This window comes from Strongylocentrotus purpuratus, unplaced genomic scaffold, assembly GCF_000002235.5.
Source record: "Strongylocentrotus purpuratus isolate Spur 01 unplaced genomic scaffold, Spur_5.0 spur5_scaffold_5, whole genome shotgun sequence".
In the NCBI taxonomy this organism is placed as follows: Eukaryota; Metazoa; Echinodermata; class Echinoidea; order Camarodonta; family Strongylocentrotidae; genus Strongylocentrotus; species Strongylocentrotus purpuratus.
In genome coordinates, this window is record NW_022145611.1 from 42,903,195 (window position 1) to 42,929,647 (window position 26,453).

The 26,453-nt window shown below is 35.0% G+C and overlaps 1 protein-coding gene across 9 annotated transcripts in view; it reads right to left on the reverse strand.

The window, feature by feature from the left end:
• The window catches only part of LOC592325 (MAP/microtubule affinity-regulating kinase 3), an 81,143-nt gene that overhangs the window by 26,693 nt on the left and 27,997 nt on the right, over window positions 1-26,453 (reverse strand). For all 9 annotated transcript variants that reach the window (XM_030999609.1, XM_791855.5, XM_011668423.2 and 6 more), the window contains exons 4-7: window positions 18,869-18,922; window positions 8,658-8,706; window positions 3,275-3,411; window positions 874-930 (exon numbers count right to left, since the gene is read on the reverse strand). In XM_030999609.1, coding sequence (XP_030855469.1) covers window positions 874-930; window positions 3,275-3,411; window positions 8,658-8,706; window positions 18,869-18,922 — 297 coding nt within the window. The remainder of the gene's footprint in view (window positions 1-873; window positions 931-3,274; window positions 3,412-8,657; window positions 8,707-18,868; window positions 18,923-26,453) is intronic.

The following is a 26,453-nucleotide window of genomic DNA, read 5'->3' on the forward strand; positions in this document are numbered from 1 at the left end:
GTACTTACTTGTTATAACTCAATTAATCAGCCTCAATTTCTATTTAAAATATGAATATTCCTCACTTAACAATGATTACAGAAATAATAATAATGCCGAATCTATTCTATTTGTATCATCAATTTGTTTGCAAGTAGGGAATATGTAATTAGTTATGATCTACCCGATTGTGTATTACGTGTACTTGTCTATATCTAAGTTTTGTTGAAATGCTTTTTAATACTGGTAAAACTTGCAATGTAATTTAGCTTTCGGGCTACCATTTTGAAGTTGTCTAATAAAAATCATTCTACTACTACCATTCTATTTATATACCACTTACATTTTGTTCAGGAAGAATAAGTTATTGAAATTCTTACGACTGAATTATTTTAATTTGAAGTAGCTATGAAAACTGTTGGCTATTTCAGTTTGGGCTTTACCTTGCCCTACTTCACATTATTTCCCTCATCCTTTTATAAACAAGTGCACTTCTAAAGGCTAAGATGAATATATATCGTTTTCCTATGTAACTTACATTTCCACAAACAAAAAGGATAAACCTGAAAGCCCATGATGGGGAATGAGTTTTCTCAGTAGAAATTAACCATCCAAGAGTAACATGAAAACAACACATTGTGTAATCAAGGTTTGAAAATAAAAGGCCTTCATTTAGGCATCATTAGAGAGGAGTAAGAAAGGACAAACAATATTATCAAATGTACTGTAAACAACACAATACAAGAGAATACACATGAAAAAGGGGAAAAAAACACCCTGAAATGAGCAGTCTGAAAATTTGTTAAGGGAAAGATTACTGAAGAAATGGAGTATGAAACGGTCTTAGGGTGTTCAAGCATAAGATGAAAGAAAGTGAATGAAACATCAACTTACCTTTAAGTCTCTATGGACTACTCGTTTTTGATGACAGTACTGTACAGCAGACACAATCTACAAAAAAAGGAAACAATGTTTTTGTTGAAAATTTAACAATTGTTTTAATACCTGCTTTAATGAAGTTATATTGGTTGTCATTAAGGCATAGAATTGCATTAAAGATACTTTTGCTTGTTTACAAGGCTTTTCAATACCGGTAGTCAAACTCCAAATTGTTTTTGTGAATTATTATCTTCTCATTACAGCATATTATCTAGAATATAATAAGTAGTTCAATAACATAAATCAGGAGGCCAATGAAAAACAAAAGTACTCTGGAGTGATTAAACATCAGGAGGCATCGGGTTTCCGATTCTGTCAAACGTGCATGCATTTATTTCTGAAAGCAATACTTTTCTTGCTGTGAAATATTGTGAAATTCACATTTCAATTCAATTGACAAGCGAAAAGGGAATGAGCATAGACAATGTATGTACATGGCCTCAGGACTCTTGGTTATTACATCTCCATAGTCTTAAAGGGATAGTCTACCCTACTCTACCTAGGTTTAGATGTAGGCCTCTATATATATTTTGGTTTTAAAGATTACTACTACATGACCAAGTTTCCAACAGTAATTCAGTCCAAGTCATTGATTTAAAACAAACAATCAACACTGATTTGTACTCTGTAAGTTCGGAGTATAGATTAATCATTTGCAAGCTATTTCCAAAAATTGAGACAAACAGAAGTTCTCTTTATTGTAATTTTAATGAGACAGAATTGAATAAGGTAACCAGTGTATTATTAGTCTACTTTATGATTCAAATTATTGGAAATTTTGCTCTTTAAATTAATGCACAAGTAACAAAAAAGTATTGTGTAAGTGTAATGAATGCTAATAAACTGCACATGTTCCAATTATTGGAAGGTTATCAGATTTTGCAAATTTACTCAACTTCAGCATGGATTCAGAGGGTTATTTACCCTAACTTTTGTACTTGAGAAAATTTGTTTTCACCAATAAGCACTCAATATTTCCGAGGGGGACTTTTCCTTTAAAATGGAAAATATGATGAGCTTGAGAGGAATGTCAATATGCATTAATGGAAGAGGTCTCTTCCTTGTAGCCACTACTTGTGACTGTATCAGACACTGAGCCTAAACAACATCTTTGTACGCCGTGTAATTCAATATCCAAAAAGCTTTAGAGACGAAACAAGAAATTATGAAATCCAACAGCATCATTCTATCCAAACCCCATCTTAAATTGCTTGATGAAACCGAGTCTCTTGACGTCACATCTCCCTGCCAAGGCTGGTCTCTCAATAATGCTAGAATAAGCAGCTTTCGAGGCCGCAATATATCTTTTCACTTAAACGATCACAATTGCCAGCGGAATAGAATTGAATGAAATAAGGATGCTTGAAAGTGCATCCATGACACTGAAATGATTTCACCTTGGGAAGCATTAAGGCATCACAGTTATGACTGAGTTTACACTCCCATTTCCGTATGCAATATATAGTCTGTTATATCCAAAAGCCTATTAAACAAAGCTCATTTTTCATCATAACATTTACCCAGGGGAATGAAAATAATCCAGTAATTGGTCATGTCATAAATGAGTTGTCAATTGAAACTACTTGAAATTTCTGAAAAATATGAAAATAAATTACTTTCCATCGATCATAACAATCACTCACATTTTCACTGCACTGGTGTCTCTCTCCCTAATATTGACCAATCACACTAATCACTACTATACACGTATAATTAGGATACAAGGATCCTAGTATCACATGTAAGTATTATTGACAAGGTATGTGTGCCAGAATAGTTCACTAGCTCCAGCCTGAAGTGTCCTTGTCATACAAGTACCAAGTATCAACTTGGTAATTGATATAGGAGCATATATACAATGTAGCATTACATAATGCATGATTGCTATTTTGATGCGAAAGAAAATCATGCTTCCTTGATGATTGGAAAATTGTGGTGTATTCAGTTCGCTATAATTTCTATGTTACAAAGTGTCTGGGCCCAAATGATTCTGAAACTTGCCACTTCATTTGCAATTATCATAATTTAGTTTATATCCCATAAAGTCCTGCTATTGTCTACTAATTGACAATTACCAATATGTAATTCAATATAACACTATTTAATATCTACATACGAGACTATAAACAGTTTGTGTATATACACATCACTCCCATCTCCCCCAAAAAAACAAAATACATAAAATTATCAAACAAGGAAAATCCCATAAATAAATACAATGAGTTCATTTGATGAAGCCAATAGCAACTGATACCATTGTGCATTGAAATATAAGTGCTAGTCTATAAATCCCTATTTTTCATATTAATTATTTTCTTGTGAAGCATTATAAGAAGGGGAAAAAAGATGGTCATACTTGTCTGAACTTGGCCCTGGCTTCTTTCTCCTTCATCCTTCCATGTGCTACAAGATAGTCAAAGACTTCACCTCCGCTGGCATACTCCATTGCAAGGTATAACGTCTTGTCCGTCTCTATCACCTCAAACAATTTCACTGCAATGTACAAAAAAAGAAAAATACAATTCAAATATTTTTCAAAAACGAAAACTGGAACAGGGAATGAAACAGAGATTGAAAAAAGTAATCTGAAAATAAGAGAAGTTCACCAACATAAGAACAGGATGAGGGATAGACTTGGTAAATGGAGGAGATGATGTGAGGTAGATACTATTCATTACCTCAATCCAATTGGACTGTTTACATCTAGTTTCACTCTAGTCACTGTCATCATCGAGCAGATAAATCATCTAAACTCAAAACATTAGTTGGAAAATGACATTATAACTGCTCAGCTCGCACGCTTTAACAACATCCAGCAGACACAGCCGGAAGTTGGCAAATATACATGACGTACATCACACACTGAAAACCTGGTATATGATGGTTTCACAAATAAATTGTAGGAATTGTATGTACTCTATATTTGCCTTCTGACGCAAGGACCTGATTTCTAAATTGAAGGAAATTGAAGAGCTCTTCATCACTCTGTTCCACGGGTTGGAAACTTGATAACAAGTCTCTTCAATGTAACACGAAACTTATAATCAAATAAAAATCTAAAGATGACTTGATTCCTTCTATTTATTCTTTTTTTTAGCCCTGAATAAAACAACTGTTCAATGTATATTTTGGAAAATGAGATACGACTGTCTCTGCTTCACAAGAGCAATCTTTAACCATTCAGACAGCTCCTGGACAAAAATAAAGGTAATTGAAGGAAGTAAATTCTGAAGGCATGTTTCTAAAATCAGAATTCCTAATTCCTAATTCCTAATTCACCTAGTTTGGATGAAAGATACACAAGCTAATTATGCCAAGTAGACATCTAATATAATAACATCCACCTATGGAACTAGTACTGAGAATTGTGAAGTGTAGTACAGGGAAAATGGCCCATTGGATCAATGTACCAGAGGAGGCCACTGGGAAGGAATAAAAATACCCAGCATTGGAGCTGTGCTCAATCATGCGACATTGAATGGCTGTTATTCCAATTAACCACAGTCTAACCGCTATCTTCAGTAACAATTGCATCCATTTCAAGGAATATGCTTAGAGGGAAGGGGGGGGGGGTTCATCTCTAATGAATGTATGTTGTGTCACTGCTGAGTAATGAATTCTCTTTCAATCGATGTTTTGCATATACCTTTCAATAATTACAATCATTTTCTACTTCCACCATATGTTCATCATCAAGCATCAACTTTTGAAGTAATTTTGTCTTTAATATAACAATGTTTGTGAGATTTAATTGAAGGGTAGTCTCAAAGTAAATGGGAAACATTGTCCCTTTTTTCCTTCAAATTCAACAATACTGTCATCAACGTTCATAACGGTAGGAAAAATGAACATCTTTCAAAATTCTTTTTTTCATTATCAAATCAAATTAAATCCATTTTTTTCGCAGGAAATTTTCATTCACTTATTTTCAATTTATTGCCATCTGAACCAATGATTACTAGCTTGATCTTGAAGCAAAGTAACATTGAGTGAGATTGGGCCAGTCATCTTTCCAATGATCATCTACACAATAGCACATCTCATACTGCTTTCTATGAATCCAGACGATAATGAGAATGCAATGAGCATATGGGTAGTTCCTATCGGTGGTAATCAATGGTCAATTTGAGATGACGTCAGCTTGCTCAGAAAATGACGCTCGTGGTATTATTGGAATTCTAAGCATACATGTAACTACATGTATACTATGCTTCATGTAGGCCTATAATGTCACTAAGGTATACATACATGCATGCAAGGACAATTATCACACAATGCTCACATAGACTTGCCAATCTGTAAACAAATAACATACTCTATTGAAGCTAACAATACTGTACATACATGTACAGGTATGTGAGTCCCCATCTACATGTATATGTTTTTTAATGAGTATTACTTTCACAATTTTGATTGACGTCTCAATAGGAAAGTCTTGAGAATAACAATATTGGATTCATATTAACAATGGAGGGTAAAAGAAACAAAATTTGATTCTGAAACATCTCAATATTTATTTTTCTTGCAGATAATGGAAATATGAATAAGGATTTATGAAATCAGGAGAAAAAAATATGACAGTAATGAGAACTGGAGAGAGGAAAGATACAGAGAAAGAGGGAGAGATAGGGGAGAGGTGATCAAGAAAGAGGAAGACATGGAGGAAAAGTAAGGGGTAGAAAGACAAAGAGAGAGGGGAGAAAGAAAAAGAGAGGGAATATAATCTAGGCGCACAGTAAAGTGTGTTGTGGCGCCTTGTCTCCATCCAATCTCCCTCTTTTGCATGGCCCATGCAAGCTTCATTGAGCATTGGTAGAAGATAACAGGCATAGCTCCATCCTCTGACTGACCCTGAGGCAGGTGATGCGCTCCTTGGTAAATAGAGGTGGTATTTGAACATCCCCAATTCCTCCTATAACCCATCACCACTCACAAAGTGTAGCAGAAGCTTTTTAAGTTGCTTCCTACAGGACCTTAGGGACTATATACTAGTTGTCACAGCAAGATAGTACGGAGGACTCTATCATGACGATACACTATCAAAATGTATTACACTATTCTCAAATATTCCTGTACCTCATGCGCATTATTGATCAGAGGCCACCATGGATATAGCAGGCAAATATTGAAACAGGGGTTTAACACAACATACTTGGCTACCAAGCGTGCTATGTCAGCTGATGTGATACAAGAAATAACTGTTATGTAAATATTTCCATCAAAATTACAAAATAAAAAATACTGTTCATTAAGAACAGGATCCTTTATATAAATGTTTGTCTTTTCGATCACATTTTCATTTTCTTTAAAAGGACAAAAAAATACTACATGAATTTACAACACGGAAATAGCAACTATTACTGTGCAATAATATCAGTACATCAAAGAATCAAGATTCTCGGCCTTTGTATCACATAATATCTTTTAAACTTATAATTTTAAGTCAAAATGGAAGAATCATAAAAAACTAATTCTTATCTTCTTAAGATGTGAAAGGAGTACACTATACAAATCAAGTTACAATACAAATTACCCATTTAGTATACAATGTATCCAATAAAGCTTGAAGACAAACTTGCATTTATGGTTAGATATCTTACATTTGTACTAGATTCAACATAATCATAATATCTATAATCTTAAATTAATAAAAACAATTAAAAAAAACTCTTTCAATTTTCAACTTTCACAAAGCACAACCAGCTGCATAAAATATGTGATGTAGTGGGGGACAACTTTCCGATTTGTTGCAACATACAAAATAACTAAAATTCAGGAGGATCTTTTCTCTTTAGAGGACTTATAGTAATATGCTATCCATAGGATATTTTGATTGGTGCCCAAAGGAAGAAGGCGCTTAGTAGAAAAACAGAAATTAATATTTGTGTACAAGACAGTTGGAGGAATTATCTGCGACTATGTCACAATCCCCTGATCAAACTGCCAATATGAGATTCGCAAAGACTCATTGATCTCATATTTTACAAATTCATAAATCTCTTATCATCGGTTTGATTTATTTCAAAGTTTTGCAAATGTTCTGCTTTCATATAAATGAGCTTATTACAAGGATTGGATTTATCTTTGAATACATGACTACTATGAGACATGTATGAAGTCAATAAATCCTTTTACACTTGCAATATACTGGAAGAATGTGTAGGGATTATCAGTAAAGAGATACTCCCAGGCAAGAACATTACATAATTATGATTCTCAACATTTTTATCAAAGCTCTATCCAATTTTGCATAAACTTTAATAAATTCATACTTGGAGTGGAAATTTTCCTGTTTTATCCTCTATGGATACAATATACTGATCTTAATTCTCTCTGAGACTGGCTTAAAGAAATCCATATGTGTACTATCATCTGATCACCATCCTAAATATCATCACCCACACAACAGTTTCAGGCTGTGGACAATCTCTACATTATTCTCTTTGTATATTATATGTAACTTTATCCTACTCCAAAGGCGATTTATAGTGATGGTCCCAAATAAATTCAGCATGCTTGTGTTGATTAACTTCTACAGCTACATATTTACTTGAAATCCACTGCTTACCCATTTTACAGGGATGAAAAGACAAAGAGATTCAATATGTGCTGTGTACTTGTTAAAGTGACTCAACTTTTTGAAAATAGAATAATTCCATCTTTTATGATTTTTTAAAAATACAAATATTGCATTATACAACAACTAATAGCGAAAATAACAATTATGTTATTATCATTTTTTGAAAACCAGATGGGTGATTTGTAAATAACATGATAGCTTGAAGTTCTATCTAATATTAAACTCATGTTTGCCAAAAATTAAATTCTATTTTTTTTAAAATAAATTCCTATCAACAATCATCTGAAATACAGGCAATAACATGTTATGGCATCCAGAATGCTTTTGAGTTATATTTTATTACATGCAGAGAAGAACATCCATGAGGATGAAGAATGACTTGATTAGTTTATACCAAGCCCTTTTTAGATGTTGTATTTTAGATGTTGCATTTGATAAATTGGAAGCAGTACTAGAGCTTGAGAAAAGAGAGTTATAAATAAAATGGCACTCTTTGAAATTATGGTAACGATTGAAAACTATTTATGGATAGAAAAACAATTAATCATGAAAGGTGAGCTAAGAGAAGAATGAAGGAGAGAAGAATGAAGGAGAGGAGAAAATCCAGCTAACAAACAGCACCAAAAGTCCTTAGGGTACATTAAGTTTGTTTCTAACCGATCAATGACTAATCACTAATCTTACTGTAACCATGGTGAGATGATGCCTTGGTAATGGCTAAGCTTGGTTACCATGGAGACAATATGGAGGTGATGTCATCACCTTAATAAACCATGATGGTAACTCATTTAGATGGGATCCTCAAATAACCATGGTGCTTCCTGCATACTAGATTTCATAATAATAGATGTGATCAAGCTTTATGCATGGATTAGATAGGGACAAGCTTATTTGTGAGGTAAGTTAACTGCACATTATTATTTCCAATCTCCAGTTGAGAAGGAAATTGATTGACACTATACTGTTAAAAAGAGTTGGTACCTTTCTGGCTCTCATGATAGAAGTGAAGAGAGGAAATAAACTCCTTCAATACTAACTTGAGAGCACAATGATTCTATCGGTTGACAGTGTATGATACATCAAACAGTAACTATCTCTAATGCATGAACATTATGCAATGAATATCGTTATCGAGACAGTAGGAATTTTATGTACTTACCTATATTTGGATGGTCTAGTAATTTCATAATTTTAACTTCTCTGTACACCTGTTGAGATACAAAAGGAAAATGAAATTAGTCAGTTTTTCAAGCTATGAATACAGCAAATAGGAGAAAATAACACTGCCATGAATGAAATTAACATATTTTCTGTTATGCATTACTTTGTGATTTGGTTAGTTATTGATACTGCTTCTACTTATCAGTATTTCTGTGTAAGTACCTGTAATTTTACCAGTCTTTCACATTTCTGATTGACATATACTTACCTTTATCAACTTATGATAGTGTATCTTAAATATGCATAAAATATTGCAATATTCTAATGTAGACTATTATGAAAACTTAATAAATAAATCAATCAATAAAGCACTTGCACTTGGAAAGAAACTGGCAATTCTGGCATGAATATAATAATCCTGTGATTATGCCTATAACCCAAAGTCAATCAAGTGCCTAGTAGTACTAATGCACTATGGACTTAAAGTGATTTATCAAAGGGTCGATTTCACCTGGAGATGTAATATCCTAATGATAAAGGCACTAAAGCTTTATAGTCTCAACCAATGACCTTTTGATCTCATCAGGTCAGATGCTGTGGCAAGGTAATCAAAAGGCATGTACCAGCATATGCTCTAACCATAGAGCGATTAAAACAACTTCAAGAAGACAATAACACCTCAAATCAATCAAATGTAATTATCCCTGCGTACTTCATTTATCATTTACTTTCACTAATTCTCCCTGCATGGTCTGGATCCCCTGCCTTCTTTTCAAAGTGAAAGGGTTAACAAATTCTGGATATGAATCTGAAAGACAGGAAAACAAAGTCGACAGCAGGGTATCATACATCCCCAGTGATCTCTGTATCGATTATGCCCTGAATGTTCATGCTTCAAAGGTGATCGAATCTCTGGGTGATTGAAACGGCCCGGGAGGCAGAAACAAGACCTCAGTAAGATTTAGAGCAATCAATGAAGAACACTTGACAAAATATTGCATATGTGCCATGCTCTGCAATTGCTTTATTTCTCATCTCAGGAATTTGAAGACATGTCCTTTAACATGCCATGAGAAATGACAGTGTGTTACTATACTCCCAATGCTTCTACTCATATTCATGAGATTTCGAATCGATGCGAATGAAATTCTAAATTCTCTACCGGAGTTTCTATATGTCAAGCATAATTGGACAGTTGCCCTTCATTGAGAATGATGGTTGCTCATATTACTGTGATATGTTCTGTATCTTGGTATTTTCATCAAACTTTCATTCCATTCAGACATATCTCATGGCATTTTCCTGACCTTTTGACTGTCAAACTTTGAGGGTCTGCCAACATACAACAGAAAATCATATGCGTAGGCTTTAGAGAAAATCTGCACAATTTCTTTAATCATCCAATGGACTGAATGTGCTAATACATTTGAGGTAAAAGATTTCATTCATGTCCTCTACCCCTTTCCCTGAGGGATAGGCCTCAGCTCTAGCATGACTCATCATCTTAAATCAGTAAGGTGAGCAAAGGGTTTCCCCTCTCATATTTTGTCTTTTCCCCTTCCCCCCTGAATTTCTGATATGTGGCACGAGGTCTACGAAGAGCGTGTGTTTACTGCATATTCTTGGCTTGATTCAATGCTTAAAAACAAGTGACCAAGCAGGCTATGATAACTTCTCTTTTATGTGAATGAAGAGATGATTTGCACCATTTTGACACTTTTGGCAAGAAACAGAATTTCTATCCTTCTGAGAATGAGCTTACCACAATGAAATTAAAACACATTAAACCTTGGTCCTAAAAAAACAAAAAAAGATTGTTCATATTTCGTATTTTGTGAAAATCTCAAGGCATAATTGGTTTTCTAGCTGTAGGCTATGATTAGAATATGTTTAATCCTGCTATCATTTTTGACACCATATTCCAAAGTTCTGATTTGACCACTAAGTTTACATCTAAAAGACACTTCTCAAGTTCTTTTTAAAAAATATTTCCTTGTGTATAAAACACAAACATGAAATTTTGAAGTGACAATGAAAAAACATTAAAGAGCGGTGAGCAATTTAGCCCTAGAAAGCTCTGAAAGATGTCTGGAAACTTGAAACAAAATCAACCAAAATTGTAGCATCTACTACAGAAATCCTAAAAGAACTGTGTGTTCTAGTTCTAGTAGCATTGGAAGAATAAGATGAATGAGGGGAGATTCATTGAAATCTTAAGTGTCTTATTGAAAGAAAGCCTGTGTCCAAAATTCATAAGTACAATGTGGCTTCAGTATTGCAGGGTGACGGTCTGAACAGGAATATACCCACACCCATGAAACATCGGTTCGTCAAACTGCTGTAGGTTGTGTGTAGAGAATAGTAATGACAGATGATGTACATACCCACAGCCCACACGACATGTAGGTGTGATGGGCCATTTATGTGACTCATTGTCAATAACAATGAGATCGAGCCCTTTGACCTCTTCACTGCCAATTGTATGTCAACAGACTCATTTAGACCAAGGCAAATCAAATACAATTATACTACAGGGCAGTCAATAGTATCCATATTCCTATGTCATTACATACATATACTATGGTCCTCATAGCGTTAATTGATCCAATTTTAATTCAACGTGGTCCCCTAGGGAATTGATTAAATGCTTTTGCGCCTTTATAATTACGGCCGGCACACACACATACATAGCTTTGTAGTGCATGGTAGGAAATTCACAGATGCATGATAATGAAGTGGGTCATGTTTAGGTAAATAGTGGACTTTAGTGGTACAATTTGAATTCACACCTCTTTACTATTAGATGATATTATTATGCATGGCAGTTACACATGCCCTGATTCATTTCAAACAGATTCCCTTGTAATGTATACCGGTAATGAGAATTTAACAGAGTGGACTTTAAACAATTCAAACCAGGCAGAAATGTACGCTAGAACCAGAATCCTATTTCTAAAATGTCCAGGTGTTTGTTTCATGTTATTCAGACATAAAATGCTAATACTAGCAATATGGGCAGTTTCCAATAGGCATGTGCACATTGTACATTATACATGCATATACATAATTAAACAAGCAAACCTCATAATAATAAAAGGACAAATTAATTGGCTGTCAATAATCATCAGACACACACAAGTGAAGAATTACCACTCAAAACATGTGGTTGAACGAGCAAGTGTGCTTACAAAATGGCGACTGGCTGGAATGGAATACATAAAAGATTAAATAAAACTCAAGGCAAACATATGAATAAGTCCAAAGAAAATTATGTAATTAGTATAATAAGTAATCTTATTGAAATAATAGAGGCCCAGCTCTTTCAATGCATATTAGGTGATCCAACTTTTAAAATCTATCCCTTTTCTTTCAATAATTTCTACAGCAAATGGGAAAAACCTAGAAATTATATAAAATATTGATTGTTTACTTTAAAATCACACCCTTTGAATTCATGGATATAACATTGTTTTGATGTCTGAAGGAAACTTGGCATTACCACATTCATTGAACAGTTTAAAAATCTTTGTTCAAGAGGGAATAGTGGTTTTCATAAATCCCTTTCAAGATTGTAACCTTGCACTTTAGTCTTTTCAGTCCACTGCAGATATTTATCTTGAACATACTGAACAAATATGCATTTATTGAAGAAGCAAACTACACCAAACATAGAGGACTAAATATCATTTGGTAATTAATCATTCATTTTCATTCAAATGCATTGATTGTGAAGTTGGTAGGCACTTGGCACAAACAATTCCATACAAAGTATATCATGCAAATAGACATTGTTACGTGGGAAATCTTTTGCAGATTGTTGATGCATGTAAGAATGATTTCATTTTCATCACTGACAGACATGCAGTCCTTGAAATCATGTTTACACATAAAATTCAGGAACAAAATTGCAAATCTTTAGTAATAACTACGTTTTGTACAAAGATATGCCTTAACCAGATAAAAAAGAAAAGGATCTCAGAAGCTATGTTATAATTCAAAGTTGACATTGATTATTTTATAGCACCTTGCTAGGAAAGGATGGAGAAGATTAGGTAGAGTGTAATCACGGAGGAGCATTAAAATGAAAACTGTGCATGTAAAGATGCCGTAATCTCATCTAATAGCAGAGTAAAAATGATGACATGGGCCTTGCCTAATATCAATCTGCCTAAGATGAGATTTAAGCGCTACCAAATGTCAACATGCCTATTAGCTCATAGGTACATTCATCTTGCAGTCAGTACACAAGATCTAGACGTCACTCGCCAGCCAGATGAATGCAGGCAGGCCAGGGTGGCCTTTCAGTCTCTTGGTTTGCCTGTCTGTAGGCAGGAGGGGGTGTCCTTCATCAGGAACATCTCTCATCAAATTAGCATTGAAATAATTATATAATATATATGAGTAATCTATCATTAATCATTGCAGCAGTTTTGACAACATTCTAAACAAAATCAACAAATTCTCAAGAAACCATCGCTAACTACCTATAAAAAGTAGCTTATGAAATATATCTATCTACATGTACAAGTATTGTACACGTAGCTGTAGAAAATTGATACTTTATAGGACTATAATCTAATTAATGGTAATTTGCAATTTTTCTTTTATTTTAACAACAAATCATTATCTACTCCGTCTTGGACATGAACTACAGTTTTTGTTTTGATGATTTAAACATACCATGATCATAATTCTTTTCATTCCTGCAGTAAACAATACTAATGCTAGAACATGTTGGGCTTTTCCTGTTGCAGCAACATGTTTAATGTTAGCAATTGTTAGGGAATTCATTGCCAAATTATGCATGTCACTCAGCCCAGTGCTCTTCTACCCTCCTTATAGTGATACTTGCTGTCTACAAATAAGACGGAGGGATGCCGGAATTGCCGATCAAAAACAAATTTCAGGCGACCCTCTGCAAATTTGCAGAGGGCACAGTTCACATGAAAGCACACACAATTTTGGGCAAATGTCATTTGTACTTCAACACATGGCTACGAGGCATGCATAAATATGCCCCTCTACAATTCCCTGCTACATATAACATACCATACCTGGCTCTATCGCTCGTAGTACATGGATTCTACATCACCCATATGGTTCAATGTGTTGCACCGACTGCATTAATACAGCGCATGAGATATACGCCTACAAACAAGTACATGTACATGTATATATATGTAGTGTTATGTCTTGATAGTGTTCTGGAGAGGTGCACTTCTTCCTCATGAATTACTAATAAATAGGTCCTTTGGTTCAAATTAATAAGTTTTGTTTGTCCTTGAATTGCATGACTTCAAAATAGTTGTCAGAATGGAAAAATTTAACTATTGACTATTTTCTTGTAATATTAGAATAAATGTAATGTTCTCAATATTGTACTAATGATTCAGAATGGGACAAAAATTTGAAGTCAATCATGCAGCTCACAAGATATTTGTAATTTCGACATTTTCACTATCTCCTTATGATATAGAGTTTGAGTAAATTGTACAATGTTGGAAGAATATCGACAGATTACTGCTCAACAAAGCTGAATGTCAGAACTGCCTACTAGTTTTTTCCTTGGTTTATGTTTGCCAGAAAGAAGTTAGTAACCAGGCAGGACAATTATTGTAATTACCTCCAAATTTCATTTTGTGGTTGCACAATTTAGTTGGCGTTTGGTTTCTTGATTGCCTGGTAGCCATGATGATGAATATGTCACTTTAGAATGCTGAATGCTATTGCCTTTATTACCAGAACTAGTATGTAATTTGCTCATGCTTTCATGTCTGATGGATGGCTGGCTTTAATTGAGTCATTTTTCTTTTAGTAAAACACAAGAGAATATTTTGACTGTTGAGAGCTAAAAGGGTGGTAGCTCTGTGTTAATGTATATGAGTTAACACTATTCTGACTCTTAACAGACAATTTCATGAAAGTCTGTTTCAGTTCAATTTGACTGACAAATGGAAGATATCAGGAATGTCAAAAACAAATGTATCTTACAAATGTATTCATAATAAGTGCTAGCTGCATGTAAACATGTTTACCAACCCCCCCCCCCCCCCAGGAAAACAAAAACAGATCAAGCTCCGATTCAACTAGATATATGATTAATGGTTGCATTGTTGCATGTCCACCTACATACCTTCCACAGCAATGAATCATAACTTCATGTATAGGGTTTCAGGGAATTCCCTGGTACACTTTGTTTTGTTGTTTAGTTGGTTGACATTAATGTTTTTGTGTTAATTCACTGAATTCTACATAAGTAAATAGTTTTAAATGATCAAATATTGGAATTGCAAGTGCAATAATAAGCATATAATATATGACTTTGTTGTTGTTAGGGGAAGGGGGGGGGGTGGATATTCTAAATTTCTAATCTATTACATGGAAGTTGTTCCTATTCATCATCCCAATCTCCAAGCTCCATACTATAGGCCTTCACGTAGGCCAACTTATGCGTTCATTTTTGAGGTCACAGAATTTCTGATTCACCAAGTTTTTAATATATATATGAAACCCTTTTCTGCAGACTTTTTTTCTTCACATTTCCATTGTAAATGATCAACAAACCTTGTTTTGACTGGCTCTCATGAGCAACAAAGGCTATGTGTCCTCCATGGCTGACACAAATAAGCTTCCTTCAGAAATGATAAAGGCCGACCATTCAAAGTGTTCACCACACAATGTCAGAAGTGACAACAAACTTGCAACAGAAATGGGCTACAAAAACACAGGCCAGCCAGCCTCCCATAGTCTTCACAAAGTTGCAATGCTATGACCAGAGCCAGAGCTAGCTACATTTAAAATCTCTTCATTCCAGAAATATATGGGTTAAGTGAGGTGAAATGTAGCAACAGCTGGCGGTGTGGTCATTTCTTGGATGGGAGGAGCTCTGAGTGAGGGAAATGAAGTAGAAGAGCAATGAATGAAGGAGGAAAATGTTGCGATGGGGATAAATCACTCCCATCTCCATTCCTCTGCATCCCTTGAGATGGGCTAAGAATGAGTGGAAAATATGCAGACATAAATGTATGTACCCATACAAATAACCAACCTTTAAAGCACTTTTTAAAGCCAGGAAACAATTTAAACATTAACGAAATTAATAAAAAACTCATGAACAAAACATGAATGAGCTTAGAGAGGGTGTAACTCAGGCCTCCACACTCAAGGAGGTTCCAAGGTGATTACATGTATAGCCAGCAAGCCATCTCATATTCACAATGACCAATAACAATACTAAAAAAGTATAAAATGCCCCCCCCCCCTTGTAGTGTCTATTCATTTTTTACTGCAGTGGATGTCAAGAGAATATAGGCCTACACAATCAATGGGACAGCTAATAGACAGGTAACTTGAAAACGTATGCATGACATGAATACTACAACTGTCTGATTTATAAATGAAGAGCTCAGGTAAGGAACTGTTCTGAGGTAGACCACATCCTGTTATTGAGTGACGGAAAAGATATGGACATCTGACCTACTTCTACCTACGACACTTTCACATATAAAAAATTAACTTACAGAAGAAATTAAGTCGGTTCAAAAACGTAAGTATGTACTGTAATTAGAGTGACATGTCATCCGAATAAAAACAGCACTGACTTAGCACAGTTATCCTAATGAACTACGCCCCCATCCCCCCATCGGTTAGTGCACAGGGATAAAATTATACGACTATGTTCAGCTAACTCATATGAGATACCTAACATTCACAGGGCAAAAATTTGTACAACTTTCTCAAAGATGCCTAGAATAGAATCTCATTAGAGGGACATTGTACAAAATCACCTTGCTCCCCTCTACTCCTACGCTGCCTGCCTGCCTGCAAGTCTTTCTCCTTAATTTTGTGCATGAGTGACAGTCACATCAAACAGTGGCAAGAAGGGAGCCATCTGACAGTCAAGTACAAGCACAAAAGTCGGTCTGCTCTGACGTCAAACTAGTCACATGGGACTGAAAACATTCACTCCTTTACCCAGACTGTTTGGGAATGACTCAAGCTTGTACCCCTGGTAATTTTCTTTATCAATTTCGAAGATGATACTCCCATGCGTCACAATACCGTGTTAAAAGTTCAAAGGCAGAGTCATTGGTATGAAGGTAATTTTTCAAATGAAGATTCAATATGTATGTCCACTTTCAATGTCAATGGAAATAAAACCATTGTGAGGCAGGGGTTACTATATAGGAAGGTGATATTTCCCACTCAAATTTTTGTTGATAAACTTGCATTTTCTTCTGTTTCTTTAATTGTTTTGGCTACTTTGTTGGGTAATTAAGTCTTGACATCTCATTCACATTGTTTGCTTTTCATGTTTTATTGAATCTTCTTGCTAAATTGTCTGTACATTAGTTTGACCCCCCCCCCCTCCCCCTTTCAAAGTACCTGTTGTCGAGCAACCAGTTTCTTCTTGACAAAATATGCAAAAAGGGCTTTCTTTCATTTTTGAAAATAACCAACATCTTAGTTACAATACCCTCTTTTGGTGGAATATATATATAGATATACTATTTGTGTCGAGAGTTGCCAGTAGGAGTGCAAATTACATGAACAAATCAGGCTGAATAATTGCTTTTATGTTGAATGTTTCCACCTACTGACTGATACACTAATACTGTTTATGGTATCACATTGGATTTGAATAGATATTGGGGTTGAATATAGAACTAAAAGAAAAACTGCAAAGATTCTTGAGGGCGGCCATGTACACCCACTCTTTAATCCTTTTACTCACTTGACATTTGTATTTTTCTGACATTTAAATCAGCCAATGAACTGTTTATTAGTGGAAGTGATAGCAATCTTGAATATTGTCTGTCACTTTGATCCATGCCATTTTTTACCTAAGTTTTTATACAGGTTGCTGAAAAGCCTACACAAACTTCCAACCAATCCAACTTGAACTGTACAACTATATAGATAGACTGCGTGATTCTGATACACATGGAGCAATCTGATCTAATGTTAAGGACAAAGAATTTATCCACTACCTACATGTACTTCTTTAGCTCACTTTATAAACAATTTAAGAAATTTTGAAAATTGCTTGAGAAGTACTGCTGCAATTACTTTGTCCATTTGAAGCTTAAAGATGAAGTTGAGTTGTGGTCATGCGATTGCATTATGAAAGAAACGGTGTGGAACCGACCAGAAAAGGTTGATCATCTAGCATCTATAAGAATGTGTGTGTATGTGTGTGTGTGTGTGAAATCCTTTTACTCACTTGACATTTGTATTTTTCTGACATTTAAATCAGCCAATGAACTGTTTATTAGTGGAAGTGATAGCAATCTTGAATATTGTCTGTCACTTTGATCCATGCCATTTTTTACCTAAGTTTTTATACAGGTTGCTGAAAAGCCTACACAAACTTCCAACCAATCCAACTTGAACTGTACAACTATATAGATAGACTGCGTGATTCTGATACACATGGAGCAATCTGATCTAATGTTAAGGACAAAGAATTTATCCACTACCTACATGTACTTCTTTAGCTCACTTTATAAACAATTTAAGAAATTTTGAAAATTGCTTGAGAAGTACTGCTGCAATTACTTTGTCCATTTGAAGCTTAAAGATGAAGTTGAGTTGTGGTCATGCGATTGCATTATGAAAGAAACGGTGTGGAACCGACCAGAAAAGGTTGATCATCTAGCATCTATAAGAATGTGTGTGTATTGCAAGGTTCTGGAATCATCAAAATGATAAGAAATTTGGCCAAGTCTTGGTAAAGTTACAAACACTTGCACAGAAAGATGTATATGGACTACACGAACACGTGGCGTAAAAAGCCGGCCCCCGATTTTTACGATGTTACATGCATATTTAGAATATGAAGGCATTTGAAGAGCCATGCTTTTCAGGGAACATGTCTTAACTGATGTTCATCCGCACTTGCATAATAAGAATGAGTAATGCTCACAAATTATTTTTCACCTCTTCCCAGAACTCAACCTTCTCTTTAACTTCTAAATGTCACATAAAACACAGCTAGGTCTGTATTTTCAATTCTGTTTTCCACAACAAATTATAGAAAACAAACTGACCAATATTAAACAAGTAATGAAATACCACGATCCTAACTGTGCATTAAAGAAAGGATTGGGAAATATTCTTGAAAAAAAGAGAAACAAAAATGGAAATCACAAATTATAAATAGTATTTAGACACAACATTGTTGAGGACTGGAAGAAAACAAATTCTCACCTTTTGTAAACTACTAGGATTCAGTTGTGTTTTGTCGATGATCTTGATTGCAACCTGTAAAATAAAAGTAAGAAATAAGAGATATTAATGCATGAATTGATATTTCTTAAAAAAGAAAAGTTATTCACTAAGTTTGAACTATATAAAGCATTAGGAAAGATTGTATGATTTGTAGAAATAAAGAGATGAGACCGAAATTTCTAAGATGAAATAAAAGAAAGTTCAAGAGAGAAAATAAACTACATGTAGCGATCACATCACACCAATCTACAGTAAGCAAAAGGGTCATACTGAATTTTGTTTATGAATTTAATAAAGTCTTGCCGCAAACAGAAATAATCATTCCTAGGTTTGATCTAATATAGTTCAAGTGCTTGTGGCACAAATGGATCACTTTCTTGCTTCGGTTATATTCTTTTTACCTTGACCAATGAAACACAACCAAACAGCATGGGTTATACTAAGAAAAGGCACAGATTGACTTATGCACTTTATTCAGGCTGAGATGCCAGCTGATTGCCTTAAGGTTATATAGAAGGGTCATTGCATGAATTCAAAGGAGAAATATGCAACAAACAAACTTAAATGTCATGATAGAGACCAAAAGTATCACAAAACCATAAAAATCACAAGAGAAAGTAGTCAAATAAAATGTCTTCCAACATGGATATGTGGATATGTAATATTACATGGACATGTTCATGTATCAAACATGCACAGATGGCAGTTTTCACTAGATCCAGAGGTAAGGGGGGAAATGTCTGATTTAAAAATCACTCATTCATAATAGCTAGTATTAGCTACATGTAGAACAAATCATGTGTCCACTAGCAATTTACAAGTATAAATGTTATTGATCATGTAATTCTCAAGTCTTCATATAAAACACACACACCCATACACACACCCTACATTTTGCCTTCACTGTAATCATGCCCTTGTAATAGACCCTTTCACACCAACGTAATATCTATGAAACCAATAGATAATGGCTAATAAATAACATTGCACAAGTGGCATACATGACAAGACAGTTCCTCAATGTAACCTGCTTCAGATTGCATTCAAATGACCAGTCAATTATTGATCAAATGGGAAAGCCCTTGCAGAACATGGGTTTTTTGTTTTTCTAATTTCTTCCCTAGATACACCCGGCAGAAGCGTCATTGTAGTTATTAAGTTTTGAGGACAGCAAAATATGGATTTGTCTGCAAATGTCAGAGGCCAAGTATAGCTTCATTCTAAGATAACTTGTTTTGCTCAATGTGAGGGGGTGTTAATATAGTCTACCATAGATTAAGTGCAGAAGACAGAGAATTGTTAATATCTGAGATAGGAAACCAAGACAGGTATGGGGGCATGTTGAAATGATAGAGGAATACTAATGAAAATAAAAGAAAAGGTCATCAGTATAACAGTTTATTCATGTCAAAAATTCAAAAGGGACAGGCAAGCCTTCCTAAATATATTTAATTGACGATAAACAAAGTACATTTGTGCAAATTTGAAGGAAGACAAAAAAACTTTTTATATAGAAGTTAACAAATTTCATAACCTGCATGTATCCAAGAATTAGGAAAGCGCTATGTGTAAGGCCCATGCTTTCAATGTTGTATGTTCATGTAGTATATTCTGTGCTCTTAAAATATGGAAAGGGTCGTTCACTTTGAGCACAAAGAACAATGTTTTTCTTCATATCATATAAAAACACCTCTTACAGTATGTTAACACATAGCCTTGCCAATTTTGCTTTGGCAAGAGATAAGATTCTGATTTACAGAAGTTTAGAATAGCTTGAGAGCTTTTGACATAGCTACTGCACAGCTATTCACACCATTGAACAATTTCCAATTCAGAGGTGTCCTTTCCCTTTAAAAGTAATTACAATGCTCAGGTAACCTGCAGCCTCGATCCTTTGCCTTAGCTACGGTACTGAACAACGCTGAACAAGCGAACCTTTACCGGCCATAAATGTACCTGATAGGTCAACCTGCTCAACGTTTCAAGCACTGGTCCAATGGCCTAGGCATACAAGCATGTCCAACACTACAACATTACTAATGCCTGATGCATCTATCTTGCCCATGACGTTGTTCAAGTGTGGCGTGCGGAGGATTCACAGACTCTGAGCTAGCACTGCGGAACAAGAGGAGTCTAGCTAGCTGCGCATACCTATGCAGTGATGTACCCTAGCAAGCATTTGCACGTCAAATGCACACAAACACAGACATACATTAATGTCTGTAGGTAATGAAGCTTCATGTACCGGTCCTGAAATTTTGTCTGGTCTGAATTTTCATACATTTTTAATAAGTTTGAAATTATTCATGAGGGTCTATATGACTATAACCTGGTGAATCTAAATAAAGTGTTATATAAAAGTGACTACATATAGCAGTGTAATACACAAGACATGACAAGAAAGTGAAAATTAAGAAAATGAAAGATAATTAATATAACTTGAATGAAGTCTACAAGTCCTTCATATTTTAAAATTAATATTGTCCCACTGCAGTAGGCATAGAGTCAACTATATTCTAGATCTCATAATATGAACACTCCAGTGCAGTAAGTTTCTGTTAATTCTAAATGGAGAATTAATTATCTAAAGAATCACAATGATAAAAAGTCATGTTTCCAGACACACAAGAAGGCTTAAATATAAGCCAAAACCTCGTCTTAGTCCATATAAAGGTCAGAACCCAAATAACATGGCCACTGTCTAACACCAAAAGATAATCACATCGTCTATCCATCTGGCCTTACTCATCCATTCCAAATATTGAGAATGCAGTCAGTGTCTGGAGAATGAGGCTAGATATGCGGCTATCTATATTGACAGTACTGCCGTGTATGATTCATGTATGAGGGGCATGATTGATTGAATAACTCGGGTTCAATATTGATTGCATTGTTGTCATCCCCTCCTATCACAACCATAATGAGACATCCAGGAACGGAAAAACAAATTTTATACGAATGATAATTACACAGCAGCTTCTGATGTGCCTTCTCCTCTCATCACAATGAATGTTACAAGGACAACATGAAGATTACATCACATTCTGACAATGCCTAGTCATAATCACATGTTCTAACACTTGATTCAACTTTGTTTGGCAACTTAATTTTACTGGGGGAGAAAAAAATTCATCAAGAAAATTATAGACCTAACCAGGGAAATTTGTTTTCATTTTGTCATGTACAAGTACATAACAAATAACAATAACAAGTATTTGAATGAGATTGAAATACTGCTACGGCAAAATCAAATGATTACATGAAATAAATGGCAAACATGTACGAGTATGCTGAATAACTCATCTTCTTGTCTTTTAAAATTACCATATTTATTTTTTTGTTTAATCCAATAGGAATTTACACCCAGGTCTTTACAAATAATTAAACTGCCCCTTCAATTGTATTTTATTTAACCCTTAAAAATGAACAATAAGGACAAAAACTAAAAAACATATATTTCATACGGTTTAAGTAGTGTATTACAGATAAAATGTTTCTTAGACATGAAAACTATCATTTCTTAAATCAAACTTTCCAATGAGATTTTTGATTAAAATTAATTAAGCACCACCAAGATTTACAATGTGTCAACTTACAATGAGTGATTTCATTACAAGTCTAATTTACAAGAGAAAATCAATCACAATTGATATATTAAATTTGTTATTAATTTTGGTTTCAATGCATTTCTCATGTGACTATCAGTCACATCAACATCCTTTCAAAAGTACAAAGGTTATTATCAATGTTGGGACAATGTACTTTGGAGTTTGGACAAAAGAAAGTTCAGCTCCATTTTATAATGACAATTTACAGAACAGGTGACTTGGCAAGCTAAGCAAACATGGCCTATTCTGGTTAAAAAGCTTCAGAGCCACTATTAAAGCACACCTATCTTCTCTCTACATAGGTATTGATATACAAAGCATTACTCACTCATTTTTCTTACAAAATCACTGCCATGAAATTTCAATTCCAATGAAAACAGATAGCTTGTAGCATGAACCTTCATTCAACCTTAACTCATTATACTCCAAATTCATCTTCCAAAAAATCAATTCCAAAAATGATGAAAAGTCATCTAAAACTTTTATGAGCTATATTGTCAAGCAGGTGGTGGTGCACTTGACCTTTAACCTGTCATGCAGAGAAGTAAATGTGACAATGAGATAGGGTAATAATACATGCATGTCTCAACAAAAGAAACAAATATTGAATCATAAGGTACAGTTGATCGTGCTTTCTTCTTTAAATGCAGCCTGTTCCTATGAACTTAACCTGACCTGCATATTGGTGAGAAAACCTACATGTACCCTGAAAATTCTTTGAAAACATTTAAAGTTTGAGGTTTTGATATCCCTTAGTTTTAATATTCAGACCTTGCCTTTGATACTCATTACAATTACAAATCCCTAAAAAAAAAAATCTTTAATTAGTAACCTCACTTCAGAAATGCTGCTGCACTTCATGAGCAAAGTAGTATTTTCTAATAGTTATTTCTGATAAATATGTTCAATTTTACCCCCTTAAATTTCCACTAATTCAAACTTCATGTCTATTTAATCTAATAGGTGAATTCATTTGATAATGCAAAAAGTACAATTATAATTAATATATTTTGGTTCATATGAAATATAATTGAAGCCAGATCTTTCCCTTTCCTTACTTTATGCATCCCCCTCTTGTTGTACAAGATGCTAGAATTATTCATTTGTAATAGAAGTTAATTAAAAGACCCTTCACAAAAAGTACATGAAAACAAGCACAGTAGTTTATTTTTGATTGCAGTCGATTTGCCTATCATCAAATAAACATGTAGAAATGCTGTGTGCAATATCAATCACTGCCTAATAAATGGCCAACACAGCCTAGGCAGCTAGCTCTATCATAAATCAAATGGGAACCTATTCAGTCTGCACACTGAAGCAGACTGAAACAGAGTGCATGCACCAATGCAAGAGTAAGCAGCAGGAAAAGAGGGGTAGGTGCATTAACCAATACCGTGGATGTTTTCAATTATAAATACCCTGCGGACAATGTGATAGTAATTTGGAAGTGAGGTTGGGGTGTTGAAGATAGCACTAGCGTAGAAACCATGGGAATCAGGATGGAAATAAATCAAAGTTGACACATGCCTTTGACCTTCCCTTGACACCGGTCACAATCAACATGATAGTAATAGCCTAGTATATGGATATAACTTTCTAGAGAAAACATTGGGAGGTAGCAATAATTATACATGTCCACTATCACTACATACAGTAAACCTACACACAATGCAGCATTATAGTTCATTGCACAATATCAGCTCTCCAACCACAGGAAAAGTCTGCACTTTAGTTGTGAAAATCACTGTGCAAAGTAACTGTAGATATTCATCTTTAAAACTTAAATATGACCAGTGAAAGTTATGAAACCTTTGTATTTCTGACAGGCATGGGATTGTGCCTACATATCAGGCAAGGCTGTAGACTACATACACGTACACAAGAACCTAGAAAGCCAATCAGATATGTACATGTTGGCTTGTCAAAAAACATATTAAAAGCTCAATCTGCCCTTAATTACACATTTCAAAATGCAAAAATAATGTAACCAGAAATGGATTGTGAAGACTGTTTCTTTGAAATGGAAAGCATTGAGAGATTCTACACTAAATGACTATTGCACTTGAACTTGTCACAGCTAGCATTGATTTACAATCCCCAAAGTGCTCTTACACTATCTCCTACGATGACTCTTCAGCAATTGCAGTTGACATTGCAAATGTACATGTATGTGCTAGCTCTCATGTGCTTTTTTACAAGCCTTATGTGTAAAACAGCAGGCCTGAGTTACATGTAGCAGGCTTGATTTGCATACTAAGTGGAAACCTGGAGCCAGCCATGCACCTCCAGGATGAATGCTTACATTTGTGTACACTGTTTAACATTACTGTCACTACTTGATGCAGGGCGCGACAAACCCGCTTGCCCGACGTCCCGGGGCAACCAAATTGAGCCGTCGGGCAAGTAAATCAAATTATCACTTGCCCGATTCGGGCAAGTGATACTTTTACAGTAATTTCCTAGTGTCCAAGAACTCTACCATTCACCCGTCAACTTCTTACCCGTCGTCAAAATCCAGAAGCAAAAAAGCGATCGTTACGATTTCGAAAAAACTTCACAGACAGCTAGCCAGCTCAGCTAGCTCAGCGCGCATGCAACAGTGACACTTCAAGCCATGAATGCCGCTCCGCCTCCACGCACGGCCGGCCGTGAGCTAGCTAGAGACAGCTAGCGCGATCGTACCAGCTGCGAGCTTATTCGCGCTCTCTCTCTCTAGCTCTGCAGGCCGCACCGACAGGCCTTTGCTATTCTCTGATTGCCGATTGGTTGAATCACGCCAAATATGACGTCATTATTCTAGGGAAATGAACACGTGCGAATCGGAATGGAATAAACAACAGGGATTTTCTAGTAAGTACAAAAAGTCAAATGTTTGATATTTATTCATAATGACTGTTAATGATTGTGAACATATTATTTAAAACTCGCTGCTCATATAAATCAGATGAATGTTTTTGTCTCGTTTTCAATTTATTACTGCGGTCTCAAGATCCGACCGAGCGAGTCATTTTGATAATAGTATCGAGACCCCCAGAATATAAGCCGTTGTTGTTTTGTTTTCATGGTTTTAGCGACGTTGTTTAGTCTAGTTTTCGCATACTTATCCGAGATTTATCGTAAAATATCTTCAATATTATTATTTAGTAAGAATTTACACATTTTGGCATGATATTTATAGCAGTGAATGATGAAATAAAAATGTCCGTACTTTATTTAAAATAGTTGATTACCCATTATTTACATGACGTTTCTTGATGGAAGAGTTGACCCAAATTATTAACAGCTGAAAATTAGCCTACGTTTCCAAATGACAGCGGCTTGCACAGACACACATGTGATGTTGCACCATGGTACATGTGGCTACCATTAATGACATGTTTGTATCATATTTTTTACAACAGGGTCATTATGCTTTTTTACATGACTGAATATTAAAAACTTAAACCTGCTTGAACCATTCTACCTTGCCGAGATTCATGTGAATCTGATTATTTATGGAGAATCAATAAAATGCGTTTTTTAAACCTTCAACCATCCTTTGTTGACCATTTTCTTTGACATATTAGGTTATTATTCAGTACAGTTACACTGTACATGTATGTGCATTAATTTGCTATCTAAAACACTAACTTATCATTACGAGATAATAAATGCTTTAACCTCGAGTCCTTTTTCGCTTTAAAGTTTTGGGCAAGTGGAAATATTGTTTGGGCAAGTAAATTGAAAACCCACTTGCCCGACAGGGCAAGTGGTGAAAAAAATTCTTGTAGCACCCTGTTGATGGATACAAGCTTTGCATGTTCCTCCCTTCCACAAACACTGTGCAGAGAAATAGAAAATTTGGTTTGTAAAATGCATTCACCTATGCATAGATTGAATTTTATGAGAGCATTGCTCAATGTTTGAATATGTTCAGCCATTATGAGAGTTAACAAAATGATGTTTCTGAAGTAACA